This window comes from Panthera uncia, chromosome F1 (assembly GCF_023721935.1).
Source record: "Panthera uncia isolate 11264 chromosome F1, Puncia_PCG_1.0, whole genome shotgun sequence".
Classification (NCBI taxonomy): Eukaryota; Metazoa; Chordata; class Mammalia; order Carnivora; family Felidae; genus Panthera; species Panthera uncia.
The window spans coordinates 23,141,421-23,166,230 of record NC_064813.1 but is presented as its reverse complement, the minus strand read 5'-3'; the positions used below and the strand labels follow the sequence as shown (position 1 = coordinate 23,166,230).

At 42.0% G+C, this 24,810-nt stretch overlaps 1 protein-coding gene across 1 annotated transcript in view; it reads left to right on the top strand.

The window, feature by feature from the left end:
* CF1H1orf21 (chromosome F1 C1orf21 homolog) overlaps positions 1-24,810 on the top strand; it is a 228,316-nt gene that overhangs the window by 80,302 nt on the left and 123,204 nt on the right. Inside the window, exon 2 of the mRNA XM_049634093.1 lies at positions 1,125-1,346. Coding sequence (XP_049490050.1) covers positions 1,253-1,346 — 94 coding nt within the window. The 5' untranslated portion in view covers positions 1,125-1,252. The remainder of the gene's footprint in view (positions 1-1,124; positions 1,347-24,810) is intronic.

Genomic DNA, 24,810 nt, shown 5'->3' with positions numbered 1-24,810 from the left:
TTCAGTTTCCGTACCCATTGCTCCTGAGGCTGAGGAACACCAGTTGTTCATGAAGGGGAGAGGTGGGCAGGGAGACACGGGTGCCATTGCAGGTCAAGTGCATGGCTCCACGATTCTTCTGCTCTGCTTGGGTGTGAGGAGGTAAGGGCCTGTCCTACAGTGGGATGGATGGAGATGAAGGAATGGGCAGATGTTCAAAGGAGAACTCCATGAGACTGGAGTAAGTCGTCTCTGGAATGGCTTGAAAAGGATGGTGAAAAATAAAGACAGAGCAAACCCTTGAGAATCTGGGCAGTGACCTTGGGTGGGGCAGGGAAGGTATATTTACTGAAGTTAACTAGAGGACCATCTCTATTGTGGTTTATCCATAAATTCTCTTTCAGTCTTTATGAGTGGTCCAGTAGAAGCACAGAGGCTCTGATAGGAGGTGGGCAATTGCTTTGTTTTCTTCTCTTGATCTTCCTACATCTGGTCAATCCTTAAAGCATTCTGCTAGCTAAGCAGAAAATAGAGAAAAGTAAGTTTAAATCCTTGCCCCCATCTTCTTCCTTTATCTTCCAAAACACTGTCACCTCAGGTAAAATAAAATATAGAATTCCTTACAGAACCCACCAAAAATGTATAAATTAGCCTGAGGAGGAAGGCCATTTGCTCCTGGGGGGGGGGGGGGGAATAGAGCATCTGAGAAGAGCTGGCTTGCAAGGCAGGAGGGGGAAGATGGAGAATTTTTCCCAGTTTCCTGAACTGGGTAGATCTCATGGCTGTCTGTGCTTTCCTCACTCTGGAGGTTTTTGAGATTCCAGAACATTAGCAAACATACGTGCACTTTCTGTGTGGCAGGTAGTAGTGCTCAAATATTTATTTGAATAAACAAACACACATTTTTTATTATCTCCTCAAAAAGTTCAGCCATGTGTTGTGCAGGGGGCGTGCCTTCTGGTCTTGCTTTCTGAGTGAGAATCAGATGAGAACAGGCCCTATTGCATTTCCTTCTTCAGCACAATTGTCCGTCCCCCAATCCCCCACCCCCCAGTGCAGCGGGCTCTTGCAGGAATCCTAGTTCTTTGCTGATCACACAGAGGTTTTGTTTTCACTCATTCTGATCTAGCTTTCTGTTCTTCCAGGTGCGCACGTCCTGACCGACTCAGCAGGAAGGTGGATTTTCTTTGTGTTTAAAGAAAAAAAAAAAATGTCCCCGTGTCTGTAGAGATGATTTGCAGTTCAGCCCGGCTGAAGCTGACCGAATGAGACTATGGGCTGTGCCTCCGCCAAGCATGTTGCCACTGTTCAAAATGAAGAGGAAGCCCAGAAAGGGAAGAACTACCAGAACGGAGATGTGTTTGGCGGTGAGTGCCATTGAACTTCGCTCTTGACCCGGTGACCCAGGCCTTTCACTTTCTCAGGAGTGAATATTTGTAGCGTTATTGGTGTTGCATCTTTTGGGGGCTGCTGGTAAAGGGCTGATGAGATATGGCTAGAAATCAACGCACATCTTTTACATGGCGGAATTTTCATAATAACTTATATATACAGGATTTTGAGGACGATTATGGAGATTTTATACAGAAGCTAGCATTGAAATCAAGTTTTAAATAACCCATAGGACTTAAATAGGTACATGGCACACCAGCCACAGGGCGTCCAGGTAGAGAGCACTGTATGACCGAAAACACAGAGGTCCAAAAGTAGAGTGAGTGAGGATTTATGCATAAGAGAATGAGGTATTTTTTAGGCCTAATAGTTACTTTTTATGTGAATTATAAATTTTCAGATTAAAAAAAATACAAACACAATGAACGTAATAATCGTCTTTTAACCTTTGACGATGCAAAGTGACTTTAGAATATCCAGTGCAAAGATTACAGCCTGCCAACTCAAGGCCACGTCTGGCTTGCAAGTATGTTTTCTTTGGCTCCCAGAGAATTATAAAGTAAAAAGCGAGGCAGCATTTAAAAAATCAGGATGTTTCACGTAAAATCCCAAATTTCTTCAGAAAATCTCACTATACCGGCTGAAACAACAGTGGGGTGAGGTAGCAGTTGCCCCTTCAGTCAGGCTGTGGCCTCCAGGGAACTGTTGAGCCTGCTCTTGAACGCAGGTCAAGTCCCCGTTCACGCATTAACGTCACCTACCGGGCCACCTACAGGCGTCCGAGTTTGCCTAGACATGAGTCTGTTCCTTGGACAGTCAGCTGTGGTTCCGATGCCACATGGCTGTAGCTTAGTACAAAACCCGAGTGAGTGAGGCAGGTGAAGCAGTTCTGCTGAATCACTTCAACAATGATAACCCGCTCCCGGACACGTTCATGGCAGTCCTCTGAACGAGTGCCTCTTCCTCTCTCGTTCAGTAAAGAACCTCGCTGAAATCGTGTTTTCATACAAACAACTGAAGGGCACCGTCCGGTCACTGTCATGTAATTCTGCCAATTTTGGTCCATTGTAGTGGTCGTGTGGGTCCCTGGTGAAGAATTGGTGTGCTGTGGGAAGACTAATGCTCTGCTGAAAGTGGACTAGTATGTAGGGGAGGAGGATTTTGTTTTGTGTCATTTTAAGGAAATGCATTTGTTGCCTGGAACAGATTTACTTCTAGTGGTGACTGCCTGTAAAATTTTGAACGGTGGGGGCGCCTGGTGTCTCAGTCGGTTAAGCATCCGACTTCAGCTGGGGTCGTGATCATGGTTTGTGGGTTCGAGCGCCATGTTGGGCTCTGCGCTGACAGTTCGGAGCCTGCTCGGGATTCTCTCTCTCACTCTCTGCCCCCTCCCTTCCTCAAAATAAATAAGTAAACTTAAAAATAATGAGAGAACATAATCTAGTATCAAGGATTTATTCGAACTAACTTCTAGATGATACTCTGTGTCGTTATCGTTTTTGTAATAAGAGCTACCATAATGGAACAGCCACCATATGTCAAATATGCAGAAGTATTTAAATTCATTTTCATGGTGAATTTTCACAACAGTTCTATGCTATGAAAGACGTGTCATCCCGATCTTACATGTTTGGAAGTTGAAAGACAGAGAGACTGACTGGTCCCTAGATGCCCAGCTACGAAGCCGTAGACTCAGGTGTCTCTATGCCAGAGTCCCTGTTGCTTTCTCAGTGCTGTTCCCACTTGCCTTGCTGCATCCCATCAGCCACTCATTCTTCAGTGCAAAAACGTATTGACTGGCCTGCACACTATGGGCCAAGACCTTTTGCTAACTGCCCTGGAGGATTCAGGGCTGAGTAAGACATAAACCTCCTAGAAAGTCCTTTCTAGGACTTTCTAAGAGGATGAGGAAAATGTTTTGAGGCAGAATAAGGCAAATACCAGAAAAGGAAAAGACATACATTGTGATGAGAGTCAGGGGCATGGAGAGACTGCCTTAAAAGGTGGGATCAGAGCAGATTTCTTATAGAGGTGACATCTGAACCTGGCCTTAAAGGACCAGAAGAATCTAAGCCTGTCAGATGAAGGGTACCGGAAGGTACTGGATGAGGAAAGGTTAGAGGTAACGTGAGACTTACTCAAGAATTATAAATAATCCAGTTTGAATGGAATATAAAATTTAAGTGAGAGAATTGGCTAGAAAACTTAAGTTAGGGTTAAATTATAGAGAAATTTGAATACCAAATTACAATCTTTGGAAGGATAAACTAAGAGCAAAAACCAGTGATATCTGATATATTGTACTTCTATACAGCCTGGCAGTGAGACCACTTAACCATCCAGTTGGTGATTTAGTTTCAGCTTTTATAGGCGAGGAGGCTTTGTTTTTCTAAAGTACCATGTGCGTTTGGCAAATGTTGGCATCTAATAAAGGAACCTTGTATTAGTCACCTATCGCTGGGTATTGGACAACCTCAAGATCTCAGTGGTATTCAACAATGAGCATGTCTTTCTTGATCACGAGCTGGTGAGTCAGCTGGAGTGGCTCTGCTGCACGTCTTTCTCATCTTCCTCCTGGGACCAGCGGGCTGCGTGAGGAGGGGCGGACATGCTCTCTTTCGCAGAGGGTGTAAGTGCAAGCAGTACACAAGATGCCTCTTAACCTTGGGCTTATCTCTGGCACACCCTCGCTTGCACCCACATTTGAGTAGCCAAATAAAGGCACAGGAACAGGCTCAAAGACAAGAGGCAGAGAAATATATCTGACCACAGTGCATTAGTGACAAGGATGTGGATACAGAGAAGGTCAAGAATTGGGGCTAACATGGGGTGCCTGGGTGGCTCCGTTGGTTAAGCGTCCAACTCTGGATTTCTCCTCAGGTCATGATCTTGCCCCACATCGAGCTCCACGCTCTGCTTAAGATGCTCTCCCTCTCTGTTTACCCCTCACCCACTTGCACATGTGCTCTCTCTCTCGAAGAATAAATAAATAAATATAAATAAATAAAAGGTTATTTAAAAAAATTAGAGCTAACAATTCAGTCCACCCCAAGCCGGCACAGTCATTGTTATGTTTGTGGCTCCACGCAGTCCATGTCATAAAGTGCGTTCAAGACCTCTGCTAGTTTTTTTGTCATCCTCCTGGTACTCATACTGAAGTTTCATCCACTTAGGCATTCATCATCTCGTTACTCTCCAGCGTAAACATTTGTGGGTTTGTGGCATGATGTTAGATAAAGCAGAACAAGGAGGGAGAGAGCTTCTTGAACCGGTCAAGGGAGATAGATTTGGCTAGTCCCTCGAGGCTCTAGAATTGTCAGAGTGCAGTGTGAACCTCAGTGCCTGTATCCCAGATGCGACTGAATGCTTGAGTTTGTCTATGACGAGAGGAGGTCCTATCTGTGTTTCTCCATGTAAATTTTAGTTTGCAGGCAGAGTGAGTGTACAAAATCCCAATATGATCACAGATAGTCACAGGTGAAAAGCAGATCTGGCTCACTTTTAATCATTTGATATCTTTGTCACCCACTGTTTGTAACTCATTGCCTCCTAAGAAAGAACGCCACACTTAGCAGCCTGAAATAAGCACCGATTTATTACTTTTCGCAATTCTGTAGGGTGCCTGGGCTCAACCAGGTAGCTGCATTTAGCTGGGAGCTCAGCTGGGCTCAGATGACCAAGAGGGCTTCTAGCCTCTCTTTCCAGCTAGGAAGTCAAACTTTTCACATGGTGGCTGGTTTCTAAGAGAGGAAGTAGAAGCTGTCAGGCCAATGAAGATCTAGGCTCAAAAGTCCAAGAAGTCACTTTTGCCTCATTCTGTTGATTAAAGCAAGTCACAAAACCAGCCCAGAGTCGAGAGAGCTGGACGTCTCCATGTATTGAGCCTGCACCTCTGGGAAGGGAGGAATTGGTGGGAGCCATCTTTTGAGACTAGTTACCTCAGCCACTGAGAGAGGCAGTGAGAACCCCATGACTGGATTATATTCCAACCTAGACCGTTATAATCTGCTTTCTAAATCACTGCTCTGTTTTTCACTGAATAAAGTCGCCTCACTCACTTTTTAGAAGCCGTTTTTAAATGTTTTAAAAAAATGTTATTACTGCTTGTTGTTGAAGAGTTGACAACGTCTGTGAAGGATGGAATATTTGGGGATGGCTCTGAAGTATGTCTCTGAGTGTGTATACACACACACCTTCGATCCTTTTCCTAAAGGTGTGAATTTAATTTCATAGCTTCTAAGGACATGCTGGGGAGCATTGATAAACAGAGTATTTTTACAAATGGTAGTTTCCATTTTTATGACGCAGTTTGTCTCCATAATGTTTTGGCTATTTAGGAGATCGATCACTCCAAATGTGCGTGATGGAATATCTGCAGAATATTCCACTGTGGAGTATTGACAAGTGGGCATCTTGACTCCTAGATGTCATAGAATTCAGGAGGTCATTGACAAGGAACTTTATCACTGACATTTACCTATAAACTTTCTTTCACTTTAAATATCGAAGCATAAAAAGTTTCCCATCTAAAGTTGTGCCTCACATACATGTGGCCCTTTCAGAAGTAAAACCCAGACCAGAAAGCTCCATCTCCAGATTGGAATTTTCCTTCCCTCAGTGGTCAGGGCATATGTGAATAGTGGTCAGCAGATCTGCTGAGGTCATTCGGAGGACAACTGAGCAGATTGCCAAAGCCAGCTTGCATAAAATAAGTGACCAACAGATTCAAGTTATCGTGAACTAGTTAAGCAAGTTCTAAGGAAAGCCAAGTGCTTATTGGATTTCTTTCAACAGGCATTCACTTGGACTATTAAAGTAGGTGCTCACAACAGATTCAGGCCTTATTAGGAAAATTAACATGTCAAACCAGAGATCATTATCTCTTCTGCAACCCACCCCAAGGGGGCAAGCTCTTTACTTATACTGACTTTACTATTTGCCTGAAGGTCACCACCATTCTTCCGGGAAAAGGCTTTAATCTTGAAAAGGCTTTAAACTTGAGGCCTTTGTCTCATCCAGTTTCCAGCTCCTATGACTCTTGTCTCCCCCCAAATCTCTTTCCGGTCGCCACCACAGTTCAGGCTGTTAGGGCCCATAACCCGGAAGAGTGCAGTGCCTTCCAAACTGATTTCCGTTAGCCCCCTTTGTTGTTTGTTTGCTTCTTTGATTTTTTTTTTATGTTGTTGTTCATTTTTAACTCTCCGTTTTTTGTACCGTTGTCCGATTCTGTCAGCTTTTACTGAGTGCTCCTCTGCCCATGTTCATTCTCATGCTCCAGAACTTTTCTTTTGTGCCTCATTCTTAGCCAGTAAAATCCCAAATCCTTAGTGAACATACAAGACCTCTCAGATGGCTCATACCCACCTTGGCAGCCTTGTTTCATACTCTGTCCCTTCATGTTCCCTGTTCTTCAGCCAGACTGGACAACTTGCCCTGTGACCTCAAACACGCCTTCTGTCTCCCAGGCCCTCTGGTGAGCCATGACCTCTTCTTGGCGTGGGCCTTTTGTCCTGCCTTCATCTTTTTAAATCCTGCTCTTCTTCAAACTTCACCCAAACTTGCATGAAGCTTTTCTAAAACCTTCAGAAAGTATCTCTTTCCTGCCATCTCAGAATACATTTTTACATACTTATGTATTTGGTTTATTTCTTTATATGTCTCATCTCATTATTTATGTACATGTGTCACCTGTCTTATGAGCTGGTTAGCCCCCTGAAGGCAGCGACTGTATGGTCTTGAGAGGAACAGGGGTTCCCAGAATGCCGGGAGCTGGAGGCAAAGAGATTGTTTGGGGATCAGGTTGAGCCCTGCCTGCACCCAGCTCCCCCACATGACTAGGTGGCCGAGTTTGGCTTAAGGACCAAGAGAGTCTGAAGTTTATAAATATTCCCTTAAGTGGAGGTGTTTGGACTATTGCAATAAATTCTCCTGGAATAACAATGTAAGACTGAGTGTAAAAGGGAAGCAGTAAGGCAAGATTTTGGCTACTTGGTTTCTTCTAGGCTCTGTATTGCTGTGTAACTTCAATTAAGTTCTGATCCTCAACTGTGTAAATTGGGAACATCTAACAGGATTGTGTGTGTGTGTGTGTGTGTGTGAGAGAGAGAGAGAGAGAGAGAGAGAGATGGTGTTATCTAATCTGCTACCCATCTAAAATACTATAAGGGCCAACCTCACAGGTTATGGTGAAGATCAAATAAGAGAATATATCACATTCATTCAGAAATTCAAGCAGTTGAAGGCAAAGTAGTAATTCACTCTTTCTGCAGTAATTTCCAATGGCATGAAGTGAAGATTAATTAAAAGGAATCTGTGTTTATGAGACAGTAACAGAATAATGCTACCTGTGTCCCATCCAGTATAGTAGCCACAGGCCACCTCTGTCTGTTAAGCATGGAAAATATGCCTAGTTCTAATTAAGATCTGCTATGAGCATAAAATACATACAGGATTCTAAGGACTTAGTATAAAAAAGAGGGGTGCCTGGTGGCTCAGCTGATTAAGCTCCGACTCCAGCTCAGGTCATGATCTCATGGCTTGTGAGTTTGAGCCTTGAGTCGGGCTGTATGCTGATAGTTTTGGATTCTGTGTCTCCCTCTCTCTCTGCCCCTCCCCTGCTCATACTCTGTCTCTCTCTCTCCCCCAAAAATAAAGAAACATTTTTAAAAAAGAGTATAAAATAGCCCATTAATTTTTATTAATTGCGTGTTGAAGTGATATTTTGTATATGTTGGGTTAAATAAATTATATTACTCAAATTAATTTCATCAGTTTCATTTTGCTCATTTAATGTGGCTACTAGAAATATTTAAAGTATGTCCGAAACTTGCATTGTCTTTCTATTTGGTGGTGCTAATTTAAGTCACTGAAAGGTAGGGTTGGTATTTAGGGCTCCCTTTCCTTCCCAGTTTCGGCTTTGGGGTTTACTTATTCTGGAATCCAAGAGAAAAGGAGTTAGTTAGGCTGAGACAGCAGCCTCATTTTCTGCTTTGACTCTCCATAGGCGGGACGTGCACTCTAGGGGAGCAGGCTGTTGGGGTACACAGGACAGCTAAGAAGGCAGAGACAGGGAAGCAGCTTGGGAGGTGAGGAAGAGCAAAGTCTCTAACTTGCTCATCTCTCTGCACTAATTAGTGGTAGTCTTTAATTTAGCTCCCTCTCAAGTAACTTCTTTTGCTGGCCTAGGGAAGCTTGTGTTGACTTCTGAAGTTATTTCCCAAAGGTCAGAGAGGAAATCTGCACCCCCCCCCCCCTTTTTTTTTTTTTTTTTTTTTGGTTTTCATTAAGTTGATAAAGAACCTTAAGAGCAGGAGAACGGTTTGATGGGTTTGTACTAGAGCCGGGCCATACTCTGAATGAAAATGTAAGTCAAGATGAGTGAGGAACCTGGCCCTGAATATTGTCTTTGAAGACCCCACGGTGTTTTGAGCTGAGCCTCAGAAAGGTCGCAATGGCTTCAAGTGCACATGAAGCTCATGAAATTATAGACGTCAGCCCACCTTGGCCAGGAGTTTTCACCACACTCTTCCAAAGTACGAGTGCTTAGCCCGGCACCTGACTCAGGGAGGTGCTCAAAGTGGCTTAGTTTCATTTCCTTCTTTTAGACAGTTGCTGGGCCATTCTGACAGGTTCTTGCCTCTTTGACACGAGACAGCCTTAACCGTCAGTACTCGTAGCAGTGGTTGTGAGTTCTCTCACTAGCTGGAGCTTGTTCCAAGTTCCCCCCTTCTTGTGTTGCCTTTGGCAAGTAACTTAACCTCATTAGTGCCCGCATTTTCTTCTCTGTGTTGCGGGGGAGGGGGATAATAATGGAATCCAGCACTTGGAGTTGCATGGAGGGTCAGATAAACTTCACTGGAAAGCGCTTAGAACATCGCTGCCTAATTAGCACTCAAGCATCAATTACAAATATGAATAGATTTGCCCCACCTCTTCATTCTTGCCCCTCAGCCACCTCAAAATAAACACTGCCAGAATGTTCCATGGTACAGAATTTAATCTAGCTGAGGTAGAGTCAGTCTGAATTTCTCTTTGGAAGAATTTCCTGTAACAGAAAGTCAAGAAATACTCTTGTTTCTACATTAAAAAAAAAAAAATCCAAGTGTATTTTTCCTTCCCTTGCCATTGATATCAGGAACCTGTTAATGTTATATATAGGGAGAGAGAAGTGAAAAGTAGGGCCATTTGCCACTTACTGCTTCAGGGCAGCCTGACTGCAAGACGAGGGAGCCTCTGAGTTCACAGACACTAGTGACAGGGGCATGCTTGCTGAGCTCTTGGTGGGGTCCCTCCGGTTTTATGTCTAGAGGGTTTCCTTCAGTTGCTCTCTTGGCCCTCTGGGTGCCTGGTCTTCTGTGCAGCTGCCTGGAGCCCTTCCTCAGGCAGAAAATAAGAACGTTCTCTGCTGTCAGTGCAGAGCCTACTTCAGATCCTTTGTCTCTGTCTCTGTCTCTCTCTCTCCCTCTGCTTGTGCTCTGTCTCTCTGAAAATAAATACATAAACTTAAAAAAAAGGAGAAGAAGAAAGAAAGAATTTGGCCCTGGAGAAGGCAGTGGAGATGCTTCTGGTACCTTCCAGTGAAAGGCACAGAGGACTGGAGCCCCAGGCAAGGCTTGTTCTTTGCTGGGGGAAGTTCTCATAAAGTGACTCAGCAGCAAGAGAGAAGGTGGGAGGGTTTCTTTTACCCATAGCACGTCTCCTCTGAGTTATTTTCTCCTGAGTGACATCACAGAATTCAGAAATTCAAAACAATGGCTTCTTCCCAGAATCCTGGCTAATGTGGCAGAAAGGATGTGTTTTGCCATAAGCACCTGCCTGGAACCGCCCTCCTGACAGCACCTCTCTGATGCTTAGACCTCGTTTAGGACCTGGCTCTCCTCTCCAGAGACCAGCACAGCACCTTCCGTCTGCACCCCGAGCCTGAAGTGTGGCTGTTTCTTTTGCCCCTGAGTAATTATATGAAAAGCACAACTATGATACTCATGTTTTACAGTTTCTATTGTTATCTCCATTTGATACAAAAGGAAAATGAAGCCAAAAGCCATGCCAGTTCACTTAACTAAGGAAGCAGGACTGTGGCTAGAACTGAGGATGTAGACTCTTGACTCTAAGGGAGAACCCCCTCTTGGGAGTAAGATGTGTCTTTGCTATTAAATCTAAACCAGCCTCTGCTCAGGAGTCATTGGTAACTGGCTGCTTGAGCTTAGCCTGAGCTTTTAATCGAGAAGGTCTGAAGACTCTATTGTTGTATTTAGGGCTATTATCAGTAGCCCTGAAATTCACTGTGGTGCTGAATGCATGGGCCTGAGATCTGGCAAAGTGGTTTCAAATCCTGGCTCAGCCACTCACTAACGTGTAACTTGGCAAATCACTCTCCTTGCCTCAGTTTCCCCATCTGTATAATATGGGGAGAACTAGTACTTAAGCTGTCTTCAGAGGACTTTTATGAGACTTAATGTATCAGTGTATGTAAAGCCCTAAGAATAGAACTTGCCACATAATACGCACGGGGTGAGTGCCATTCATTAATATCATCACCGTATTAGCAGCCTTAGTTTCCCGTAATTATGCTGGGGGGTTGGGGAAGCATAACCCATTGATTACAGATGTGTAATTCTCCAATTTTTAAAAGTTTATCAGTTATCCACATAATACTTATCTTTTTATTTTCTATTTTCTTAATTTAAAAAATTTTTAATGTTTATTTATTTTGAGAGGGAGAGAGAAAGAGCAGGAGTTGGGGATGGGGCAGAGAGAGAGGGAGACACAGAATCTGAAGCAGGCTCTAGGCTCTGAGCTGTCAGCACTCACTAACTAGGAGATCATGACCTGAGCCACAGTTGGATATTTAACCAACTGAGCCACCCAGGTGCCCCTATTTTGTATTGTAAAATATTTGTATTCCTGTAATTTGTGCTTTTTCCATTTTGTCCTAGATCAGCTTCTGTTCTGTATAAGATGTGCATGTGTGTGACCAGGTGTATGTCTCTAAATCAGAAGATTAAAGTATATGATTTGAGTGGTGAATATAATATTATGCCCTATTTCTATAAAAGCGTGGTTTAAAAAAATAGTCCCTTCATAGAAGTTAACACGTAAAGGAGCCTGGGTGGCTCAGCCACTTAAGCTTCCAACTCTTGATTTTGGCTCAGGTCATGATCTCAAGGTTTGTGGGTTTGAGCCCCGTCTCTGGCTCTCTGCTGATGGTGCAGAGCCTACTTGGAACACTTTCTCTCCCTCTCTCTCTCTCTCTCTCTCTCTGTCTCTCTCTCTCTCTCGCTCTTTCTCTCTCTCTCTCTCTGTCTCTCTCCCCCTCCCTCCCCCACTCTTGCATTCTCTCTCTCTCAAAATAAATAAACTTAAAAAAATAACTTTGTTTAAAGAAAAAAGAAGTTAGGGGCTCCTGGGTGGCTCAGTCAGTTAAGCATCTGACTTCAGCTCTAGTCATGATCTCACAGTTGTGGGTTTGAGCCCCACATCGGGCTCTGTGCTGACAGTTCAGAGCCTGGAGCCTGCTTTTTAGTCTGTGTCTCCCTCCCTCTTTGCCCTTGCCCTGCTTGCATTCTCTCTCTCTCTCTCTCTCTCTCTCTCTCTCTCTCAAAAACAAAAATAAACATTAAAAAAAAGAAAAATAAAAAAAGTTAACAAATCTGTGTGTGTGTGTGTGAGTTGCACACATGTGTGCAGTAGAGTATAGCATTTTCCTACTCTTGGGTTTATCATGCACAGTGAGGATGTTTATAGAAAAAGAACATTTCTTTGTGAAGCACTGTAGAGAGGCCAAGAGCCAACAGACACAGTTGATGCCCTCAGTGATTGTAATTGAATAAGTACATCCATAACTAACTGAAATATAAAGAGGTACAAATTAGATACTATTTTAATTCACATTCTATTCTTCAAAAATACTTTGTTATTTATAAGTCTAATATTAAAAATTGAATTCCTTAACTCCTTTCTCCATATTAGAGCTTTTTAGATGAATCTAAAGACTGAACTGTAAAATACGAAACCGTAAAAGTACTATAAAAAATATGGATGGAAAAAAAATACCAGTGAGTGTTTTTATAGTCTTAGGTTTGTAATGCCACAAAATCCAATGCCATAAAAAAAGTTGATAAATTTAACTGCATAAAATTCTCTGCACAGCAACAAACAAACCACCCTTAACTAAGTTAAGAGACAAATGTCAGATGGAGTGACATTAATATTCATAACATAGATAAGGTTAATATGATTAATATAAAAAGACTCTTAAATCTATAAGGAAAGAATGAACAGTTCAATTGAAAAATGGACAACATTGGGGTGCCTGGGTGGCTCAGTCAGTTGAGCATCTGACTTCGGCTCAGGTCATGATCTCGCGGCTCATGAGTTCGAGCCCCGCATGGGGCTCTGTGCTAACAGCTCAGAGCCTGGAGCCTGCTTCAGATTCTGTGTCTCCCTCGCTCTCTGCCCTCCCCCAAGTCTCTCTCTCTCTCTCTCTCTCTCTCTCTCAAAATATAAATAAACATTAAAAAAATTTTTTTAAATGGACAGCATTTGTGACCAGGCAATTAAAAAATATATACAAAAGGCTAATAAACGTGCAGAAAGATACTCAGCTTCTTAGAAATCAAATAAATCACACCAAAGTAAACAGAACAAGACCTTTTTCATCACTCAGATTGGCAGGAACAGGCATCTGTCTCACACTATAACTAGGAATTTTGAGGGAGCACCAAATAATTATGTATGTATGTATATATGTATATGTATGTAGATGTATGTATGTACATATGTATGTATATATGTATATATACATACATATGTACATACATATATATATGTGTATATATACATATATATACACATATATATACGTATATATATACGTATATATATATACGTATATATATAACGTAAATGACCATGCCCTTTGCCCCAGCAGTCCTACTCCTAGGAATTTGTCATAAACAGGTAATTGGACGAGCATACAAACCTGTATGCTTCAGGGTTTTTCCCACTGATGAAACATACATCAGATACAGCTATTAAAGATCAAGGCTCTGTACTTATGGAGATAAGAAAAGATCTACAACATGTTAATAAATGAAAACAGTAAACGGTTTTACATAGCATCATAGCATATCTTGTTTGTAGAATTTATTTGTTTAAAATCTACATAAAATTTTGTGCAGGTGTATTTAAAAATGTATTTGGGAAGTCTGTTCACCAAAACATTAACAATGGCAAGTCTATTGTGAAGTCTCAGGTGATTCTTAATTTCTTCTTTGTATTTTTCTGTGTGTACTTTGAATCTTTTATGGTCAACATGTATCATTCAATACCACTTAGTATTTTGATAAATAGAATTTTATGTTTCCATCTTCTGAAGACCTACAGTTGTGCTTTCAGGACAATGTGACATCTATCCCATAGGAGAAAGCCCCGGGGCAACAGGGATTAGCCTAATAGACTTGTTTGTCCGGGTAAACAGTTGGAGTCTGATCATGGGCGCTTGTCAGCTAGCAATTCTTTCTGTCTACTAAGCACTTACTGACTTTGGTGCTGTGCTAGGCACTGAGACTATTAGATAAATGTGGTCCCTGCCTTTTAGGAACTGATACGATGCAACAGATGGGCATCTCAACAGAAAAAAAAAAAAAAAATGTCAGTATCATATGATGATCCTGCAAAAAGGCCTGTTATCCCAGGAGTAGAAGACACTTTAAAGAGAACGATGAAGATCTCAGCTGAGTCTTAAAAGATGAGTAACAGACAAAAAAACAGAGGGAGGGCAGGAGTGAGAGACTGAGAGACAGTGAAAAGGCTCACGGGTACGTTGTGCATCAGGTGTGTTGAGGGAAGACTGGGAAGCTTTACCAACCCGGTGAGGAAATAACTTTAGAGAATCTCACATCAGGACAGATGTTTTAGATACTTGGAAATTTTACACTGTAATTTTTTTCCAAAACACTGAGAAGCTGACACAGGAATCATAATTATGTCAGAGATCAGACAATTGGCTGAGAATTTAGAAAACAATGGACAGAAAGTCTAGAAGATTTGATGCTAATTCCTTAAGCTGTCGAAGCGGTTCGTCTCACTTCAGTTTTAATAATTATAGATCCTGAAACACTACTGCCAGAATATCGCCTCGCATACATGTTAAGACTATACTATCCTTTTTTTTTTTAAAGACTGTGTTATCATTAAAACACCATCAAACCAGCTGAGACAGAATTTGATGGTGTGGTGTTTGTCCCATGTAGGAATCGGAGCATGACTCTGTTATTTATTACTGCACACTTGTGGTATCTCCAGAGTAGGTTCTACATACATCACATGTCACACGTAAATTCTTCACATGGGATGAAATAAGAAATACAAAAACATGGCAATAGTTACTCTCAGAAGCATGAAGGAACTTGTTGCTACAGATAAGCCCTATGTCTTTGCCCCACTCTTAGAGGGGAGGATTGGGATACAGTGGGAGATAGCAATGTCCATCCCCCTGGAACAGAGCAAGATTAGGTCTACCATTCACTCACCCACCCATTCTTCCTAAGAGTCCAGCTGTTAAATATTTCTAGTTGAGGGGCACCTGGGTGGCTCAGTCGGTTAAGCATCCGACTCCAGCTCAGGTCATGATCTCAGGGTTTGTGGGTTTGAGTCCCATATCAGGCTGTGTGCTGACAGCTCAGAGCCTGGAGCCTGTTTCAGATTCTGTGTCTTCCTCTCTCTCACTGCCCCTCCCCCTGCTCACACTCTGTCTTTGTCTCAAAAATAAATAAACATCAAAAAAAATTTAAAAAATATATTTCTAGTTGAGTAGTTAGTGATCATAAATTGGTGTCACAGTTTAATTGTGTTTCTGATAACAGCATTCCAAACAGTGAGGAAAATTGCTTCATCCTATTAAGTAACTCCTAAAGCAATAATCCTCAATCAGTGGTTGTTGATTGGCCAGTTACGAGGTTAGAATGGCGCCAGTTGAATCAGTGTTTATGAACAGGACCCGTGAGCTGGTGGGTGGTGGATGGAATAGAAGCAGAATCAGGTGACTTGCCCACAAAGAGTTTACCCTATTTTAGAAAAGACACCATTTATGCGCAGGAAATAGTTCAGCAAGAAACAGAGACTTGAAAGCCTGTAATGAGTGCTACATTGAGTGTCTGTTGGCACGACATGTCCATGAATACCGTGGACAATGGAAAAATAAATATAGACTGCTTTAGGGGTCTTTAGAGAGAAGAATAAAATGTTATGGGAAAATAAAGATGTTTCCTTCTTAGAAAAAAATCTAGCCACTATTCAGTAAATCGTAAGTCTTTTATGATCATTGACTGAGTTCCTTCAAGATAATGCTTGTAATTTAATCACACACCACTCTTGCCTCACGTAACCAAGTGCTTAACATGTAAGTTGTTGGATCATAATGGATGAATGATATTATGAGGCCCCTGGGTGACTCAGTCGGTTGAGCATCCGACTTCAGCTCAGGTCTTGATCTCAAGCTTCGTGAGTTCAAGCCCCGCATTGGGCTCGCTGTTGTCGGCGCAGAACTTGGTTCAGATCCTCTGTACGCCCCCCTGCCCCTCCCCCATTCATGCTCTTTCAAAATTGAATAAACATCAAAAAAATAATGGCCAGCTGTTAATAATAATGATAGCTTATGGGGGGCTGTCACACCCACTTATAGGTGAGGGAGTGGAGGCCAATAAGAAATTGAGTAACTTGCCTACGTGTACACAGGTAATATGTTAACTTGGAGTCTGGTCAGGAACACAGCAGTATCTGACTTAAGAATTTCAGTGCACAAATGTGTGCTTTGAAAGAGGAAGCAAGGAAGGCACTCAGGCATAGTAAGGAATTTTTTTAAATGTACAAGATACAGTTCCTCTGTTCTAGAAACTTTCAATCTAATGGAAGAACAAAGCCTTAGGTCACCTACGTCATCCTTTCTCAGCTGGACTGTCCATTCCTCAAGCACTGATTTATTGTGCCCTGTTAGATGGGAGGCCTTTTGGCCCTGGCCTGCACCCTGTGCACTGATGGCAGTCATCCGGCCCATGGCTCTCAGTGCAGACTTGACCACCATGAATCATCCCATGACAGTGAACTACAGGGCTCTGATGAAGGCACACGGATGTTATGGCCATGTTTTACACTGAATTTCTTTTTGTTCTTGTTGGCAAAAAGAAGCACTGAATACTGGGAGGAAAATACCCACTCATGTTATACTATGCTCCTGAGCTGACTCCTGTTGACAGGGGTCTGGAGAACTTATATTGGAGCCAGAGAAAGGTCAAGAGCACCTCTGCTTTAGAGGCTTGGAACTCATCCACATGTCTGGCTCTGTCTGGCTCTGTAGTTCCTTGAAACCAATGAAAACCTAATTGTATCAAATAATTAATCCCAAACTCTAGACTTTGGGGATATAAAGATAAAAGAGTTTAGCATAGTTAATGCTTCATTTCCTTATTTGGATATTTCTATTTGTTCATTCTATTAAATACTCTGATGTTAAATGGAAAAAGCTGGATATGAGACTCGTACATAGAGAGTAACTCCATACATCAAATGACAACATGTATTCAATATATGTGTGCATGGACTGAAAAGAAAGCCTCTAGGTGTTGACCAAGAAAGGTGAATAATGATTATCTCTGGGTAGTGCTGATTACCAGTGGGTCTTTGTGCTTCTGTTATGGTTTCCAAATATCCCACATCTCTTTCTAAAGGAAGTTGTGTTTTTTTTTTAATTAAATAAATGGTTTTGTTTTTCAAAACGCACTGTGCTGAACCTTACTTTTATAAAGATGAATGTACTATTTATGAAAAGGAATAATCTAGAAAACTTTCTTAGAGAAGTTTATGTATTTATTGAGTACTTTTTATGTGCCAGGCATTACTTCAAGTGTTTTGTTATTTATTAATTCATTTAATCCTCATAATATCTTATGAGGTAGGTTCTAATAGGAACATATCAGTTAAGTCCCCAAACCTGTATGTTTAACCACTATGCCATGCTGCCTTATCTTTAAGTCTTTTCTTAAAATCACTGCCCATGTAGCTTTTACAACATATGAAAAGCAATGTAGTGAAAATGCTGGCTTTTTCAAAGAAAGTTCTGTAGTTTCATATACCTGTTGCCACTGGAAAATATTAGCATGCATAGCCCTTCTGTTCACTTTTAGAGGTAACATTAGCAATGGTTACTGATGGCAGAGTTTGGTCCCCTGCCTCTCAGTACCCGCTCTGCCATTGTGAGCCGTTACGGTGCCCCAAACCACTTCAGTGCTCTGAAAAAAGAGCTAAATTGGCCAACTCCCCGTTCACGGGTTAAGCAGTACGGTTTTATCCTGTTTTCAGGCCTGCACCCAAGCTTTTGCTTAAAATGTGAGAATCAGTTGAAAGGTGGGAAATAACTATGTCAAGTTTGTTTGTAGCGAATGGGACTCATCTTCCTCTTCATTTCAAAGCGTGAAGAAGAGCAATGAGCACAGGATGAGGTGAGCGCTGACGGATTACCAGCTTCAAGTTGAGCCATCCTCATCCTTTGTGACTTGAGGCTCAATCTCTCAGTTCTTCTCGAATTTTCTACTATAAGTAATTCTTTGCAGGTCATACTTCTCTCCGAGAGGATAGTGGGCTACGCACTGCATAAGGTTTTATGAAACGAACAAAACAATTGGCTGTAGCCTGGTAAACCCAGTTTATGGAGGAGCTGTTGACTTGGTGGCTAGGGTCCTGGTTTGTTTGGATTCTGCTGTGGAGTAACTGCCCCCAGGTGACCTGGGAGCTTCTTTCTCTGTCTTGGGAGTTAGTGGGTTGAACTTAGGCGATCCCTCTGGGTGTATTCAGTGCACTGATGTTCAAAAGTTCTACTTTGCCTGCTCCCCAGACTGTGGTCACACAAGTCTATGGTCTAGGTTTCTCTTAAGCCTTGGGGATCCTTGAAAAGATTACAAATGACACTGTGTCGATGATTTTTTTTTTTTTAAAGAAAAATGAGGGTAGGTGGTAGTGTTCCACAGCTGCCAGCTTTATGGTTCAAAGTTGACCAAGGTGTTGATTGCTTTGTGAGATCATTTTTTTTCCCTTCTAAAAAATTAGAAACAAGAATCACGAATATCTTCTGTAGCTTCAAAGCATCCCCGCAAGCTAGAAGGTGAGAAAGCTGGAAGTGTGTGGGTTACTATCCCTCCTTCCATCTTGGCTGGCTGGTTTTCTATTTATTATCCAGTGATGCTTGCGTCGGTGCGGCTGCTAGTCAGTGTGACATTCACGTTGCTGACTTTTTGTTTTAAAGTTTTATTAGAAGTAGTGGGGGAAGCACATGGGTTCTGTTGCTTGAAAGGAATAATGAAATGTATGATAGAAGATAGTTTGCAATAAAATTTAGGCAAAAAGAGAATGTTTAATTTCCCAGGTTGCTGACTTTGGCAAAAACTGCTGTACTGTAGGCTGGCCACTTTCAGGGTACAATTTTGTTTATTCACTTACATAGCTATACTGTGTTGGTTCAGACAGATTTTAAAAGGGCAAGAGAAAGTGAAAACTTATAGAAAGTCAAATTCTAAAGGATAACAGAGATAAAATCTCGTAGTTGTGATGTTAAATACATAAAGAATATTCTGCTAACATAATTAACAATACATTTTAAAACTGGTCTTTGATTGTTTTTAAAAGGTTGCATAATTAAAATTTCTTAGATAGAAGGGCCATTGCTGGGGAGAGAAATTGATAGAGAGGGAGGAAGCCTGCCTGGGACACAATGTGTGCAGTTCACTTCCTTAAAAGTAATAGTCCATGCTTAAGTTGTAATGCAGGGGCTCCTGCGTGGCTCAGTCAGTTGAGTGTCTGACTCTTGATTTCAACTCAGGTCACGATCTCACAGTATGTGGAGTTGAGCCCCGTATCAGGCTCTGCACTGACAGCACAGGGCCTGCTTGGGATTTTCTGTCTCTCTCTCAAAAATAATAATAAACAATTTAATTAAAAACAAATAAAATGTCAGTGCTTATTTACATTGTCATTTAAAATATATTTCAAAAGCTATGTGTATGACTATTAAGAATGGAAGTCAAGGGGCTCCTGGGTTGCTCAGTCAGTCAGGCATCCAGCTCTTGATCTCAGCTCAGGTCTTGATCTCAGAGTCATGGGCTCAGGTCCCGCATTGGACTCCATGTTGGACTCCTTGCTGGGTGTGAAACCTACTTAAAAAAAAAAACCAACAAAAACTGGAAGTCAAAAGATTAAGGGTGAGATGAAAAAGCAAAGTGCTAAAATAGCAGTCTATAAAAATAATGAATTTTTCAAATTCTGAAACAAAGCCAAACTGGTACAAATCTCTATTTAGGTGATGTTTCATTTCCATTTTGAAAACCATATTCACAACAAGCTAAATTGTATTTAAATTCCCTTCTAGCTACATGAACCCATGCTTCAGTGTATAAATGTCACTGTTGGTTTTGATCTATAACCAAAGAAGATATTATCAAATTATATATGAAATAGGATTTTATTTTTAATGTTGCACCCATCATTTTGGCATTTATTATGTCTGCTTTTTTAATACAGTATTTTTCATTAGTCTTTAACTTCTGGTTGCCTTCTTTCACTCAAGAAATACTTCCTTTAAAGTTTTTAGATCTTGGGGCACCTGGGTGGCTCAGTCGGTTAAGCATCTGACTCTTGGCTTCAGCTCAGGTCGTGATCTCATGGGTTATGAGTTTGAGCCCTGCATCAGGCTCCGTGCTGATGGCCCAGAGCCTGCTTAGGATTCTCTCTTTCTCTCTCTCTCTGCCCTTTCTGCACTTGTGCTCTCTCTCTCTCTCAAAAGTAAATAAGTAAACATTAAAAAAAGTAAAATAAATAAAAGCGTTGAGGCCTTGAGTTTTGACCAAACCTTTCCTCCTTTGTTCCTCAGCTGTTTCTCTTAATGCAGTTGCTGAATTGCCAAGTGTTAAAATGAAAAACAATATGCTTTTAGCTCCGATGGAACTCTGAAAATCACAATTATTCATTTTAGAAATATTTATTGAGCAATTGCTATAACCTGGCTTTTACTTGGAAACTAACATGTAGTGAGATGATTATTGTCCTCATTTGGCTCATGTCCTATGGAGTGACACAGACAATAAGCAGAGAGATGTGTAATAAACTGTCAGATGGGGATATGTGCAATGCAAAAAAATAAATAAGTAAAGGGAGAGAGAGTGACGGGTGGCTATTTTAAATGCATAGGTCAGAGAAGGTCCATCTGAGTTGTTGACCTTTTTTGAGAAGAGACCTGAAGTAAGGGAGCAAAAGCCATGAGAATACCCAGGAACAGAGTGTTTTAGACAGAGGAACAACAGGGCCAAATCTCTGAGAGGGAGCCTCCTGGTGGATTCCAGGGAAAAGCCTAAGGCCCTCATGCCAGGAGTGTGGTGGGTGATAAACTCAGAGAGGCAGCAACTTCAGGTATTGACCCCAGATATTCTTTTTTTTTTTTTTTTGGGGGGGGGGGGGGGTGGGACAAAGAGAGAGGGAGAGAGAGAATCTTAAGAAGACTCCACACCCAGCATGGAGCCTGACGCAGGACTCAATCTCACGAACTGTGAGATCATGACCTGAGCTCAAATCAAGAGTCAGATGCTTTACTGATTGAGCCACCCAGGTGCCCCCAGATTCTATCCTGAATGTAATAGAAGCCAGGAGAGGGTTTAGGGAGTTAGGAAGCGATGTAGTCTGACTTTATTTTTTAATCTAAAGACTTACTCTGGCCGCCGTGTAGGGAATAGACTGTACAAGGCAAGAAGGGAAGCGAGTGATGGTTAGAGGCTGGGTCAGGCAAGAGAGGATGGTGGTCTGGATGAGAGAGGTGTCAGTGCAGGTGGTGATGTGGGCAGGTTCCGGGTACATTTGAGGAATGATTAAATATGGCCTTCATTATAGCACATCTTATCTGCAGGTTTCTCAGTGAGGGAGCGAAAGTGGTAGGTGGAATTATATACCAATAGAGGCTCTTCCTCTTAAGTGGTTTGCAGGATGCAAGGTTTTTAAGTTCTGGAGCAGTGACTGCATTCTGAGGCTTAACAACATGGTATTGTGCAAATAGAAACCTTTTTAAGACAGGGCTGTGAGGAATAAAATATGGCTCTGTCCTGTTCTCTAGTTTACAGTGCTCAGCTGTATGTAGGTACGGGGCATGGCCCAGAGGAAGAGAATCACTTCAGGACTCCAGAATCTTCTGCTGTGAGGTGTTGCTCTGATCTGATAGAAAGCATTTCCTCTGATCTGATAGAAACCACCACGTTTCATTTCACCAACTGAATTGTGAAGGGACCTTCAGACATGACCTGGTTTTTCCTTTTTAGCAAGTTGGTTGAAGGCCATGGATGCTTGAGGAGGCCCATGTTTGGGCTCACTTCCCTTCTCTTCATTGCCCTTTCCCCCCTTCCCCTGGCTCTTCCCTCTCCCCAACACCAACTCTTATTCTTGCACTCATTGTTCCTCATGGAGCTCTGAGTTCCAGTTTCTTCTTTTCCCTGACCTGCTCTGAGCTGTGGTCCCTCCCTGTTCCCATTCCCTTTGCCTCTGACACATCCACCATCCCAATTCAGTTACCTTTTACATCTCCCCAGAATAGGAGCCACATCCTATGAGATGTGAGAACAGATACACCAGTGAAACATTTCTGTGGAGGCAAACCAAGCCCCCAGATAATTTCCCATCGTGAATCTTCTTTTCCAGTTTGTACTGCTACCTTTCAAGGAGAGAATTATGTCAATACATTTACTCATTGTCCTACCCTCCCCCCATGGCCTCCATCAACATGCAACAGCATCATGTTCTTTGAGGTACTCCACAAAAGATACTGTTCTGTGCTTGGCAGAATCTTACAGAAGAAAAAAGTCGCCTATGAGAAAGATATGGAATAGCTTTTTTATGTAAGCTTCATTTTTTACAGAAAGTTAGGCTTTAGTTGGTGTGGGGACTTGATTTGCCTCCAGATTGTGGGGAGAAGAGAAGTTGACTGAAAATAGAAGATGAGCTTAGATGACCAACTGGAAAGGGTAGAAAAGGGAGCAGGTAAGAGAGGGGTGATGAGAGTAGGTTTGGTAGGCCAAGGCCAGATCCACCCACAGAGCATCCTAAGAAGATGAGTGGAAAACCTCTAGGCCCTTCCTCCCCAGGTAAGGGGAGTTCTGAAGTCTTAGCACAGAAGGGATTTCAAGACCTGAAGCTCACACCTTAGAGTGGGTGGTATGGTTCATTCCAAAGGGAATGGTTGCCCCAAGTGGTGATACTGTTTCTGAAAACTGATGTGGTGGCAGGTGTAAAAGGCAGTGGAGCCATAATCACCCCTTGATTGGGAGCGAGACCCCTTTGCACACTATACGCGCTGCTTCAGGTGTAACCCAAAGAAAAAGAAACTTTGAACCATGTCCCAGTCATGCATTCTACTCGCAAATCCTTGAACTCTCAGATTTTGCCTAACTCAGGCCTTTGAATACAAGCAACATCTCAGAAAGGTAGCAGAGAGAAAGCAGTACAGGAGATGTGCTAAGAAACTATGGCTATTTTGTGCCTCTTTGTGAGCTGTCCTCCCAAATTCTCTTTTGGCTTGTTTGTATAGAATTGTGTGGGCCTTTCATACTTTCCGATATATTAAAAAATGTCTGATTTAAATCATGCAAAGTCTTAGAAATTACTGCAGTTCTGTTTTTTCTTTTTTTACTATTTTTTCCCAGCATTATTTATATGTAATTGACTTATAACATTGTATGAATTTAAGATTTACAACATGATGGTTTGCTACACCTATATATTGCCAAATGGTTACCACAATGAGGTCAGTTAACATGTCTGTCTGTGACCTCACATAATTATCTTTTTTTGCGTATGTGGTGAGAACATTTAAGATTTGCTCTTAGCAACTTTCAAGTATATAATACAGTACTGTTAAGTATAATCACCATTCTGTACATTACATCCCCAGAACTTATTTATCTTATACCTGAAAGTGGTACCCTTTGACCTACATGTCCCCATTTCCCCCACCCCCCAGCTACTGGCAGCCATCATTCTACTCTATTTCTGTGCATTCAACATTTTTAGATTCCACATATAAGTGGTATCATACATATTTGTCTTTCTCTGACTTATTTCACTTAGCATAATGTCCTCAAGATCCATCCATGTTGTCACAAATGGTATTATTTCCTTCTTTCTCATGACTAATATTTCAGTGTGCGTGTGTGTGTGTGTGTGTGTGTGTGTGTGTGTGTATCACATTTTCTTTAGCCATTATTTTGTCAGTGGGCATTTAGGTTGTTTCCATATCTTGGCTATTGTGAACAGGGCTGCAGTGAACATGGGATGTGCGTGTAGTTTTTTTTCTACATCCTCACCAACACTTGGATTTCTTGTCTTTTTGATAATTGCCATTGCAATGTGTTAGATGGTACTCGTTTGCTCTTATCCATCCCTCCTGAGCAAGCAAAATGGAATGTCAGCTTGAAGAAGCTTTGTGATCCTAATCTACATTTAAATAGCTTACATATAGATGGTGGGTGGGAGTCCCTAAGGACCACCTCTCCATCAGCTCTCATCCTCAGGTCTCACTACAGAGCCTACCTAGCAATTGCCACACATATTTAGCTGATTTGAATTTAATTGAACCGCTCAGATGCCCTTATGAATTAATCCTCATCCCTGCTCCCCAAAAGATCATCAAAACTGCCACTGTCGTTTACGACAAGTGGAGCAGAACGGGCTACTAAAACAGGCTTGTTCAGACTAGACAGGTTTTGGGAAGAGAGTGTGATCTTATTTACTGGGCCACTCCCCATTAGACTATCCTCGAACATGCTGTTCCCCCTCACCCAGACACATCATTCCTAAAGAGCTATTCTTTGTCGCTCTCAGAGCACACTTTTCGTCTCTGAGGGGTAAATAACTTGGAAATTCATAGCAACAGGAAATGATCTTTTGTTTTATGGGAATGAAGCTCTCGAGAGAAGAGGTACAGACTTGTTGAAAGGAGAGAGGAGCAGGAACCCTTGTCTTCCGTCCGTGCACATGTGAACGAGTGCTTCCTCTAACACTCCAGGACCTTGCTTCATGAGCGTGAGCGTTTCTTTCATGAGATCTGCCACGAAGATCAGGTCGTGAGTATTTTTCATAAGTAGAGAGGCTGCACTATTTTATCACAAAGTGTATTTTAGCTGTGTTTTCCCATTTTCAAAATTCAGTGGCAATGCTTCCAAACTTGGGAATTACTTTAACTGAAAATGACTCTGTCCAGTCTCTTTCTGTTCTTGTTAACGATTTTGTGGCACTAATGGTTGTCTAACCCAGATCAAGTCAGGCCCCTGAAAGCCAGCTTCAGTCCAGAGGCATATCAAAAGAAACATTACACATCCTTGAAAAACAACTTAAATTTTTACTGAATGATCTCAAAGA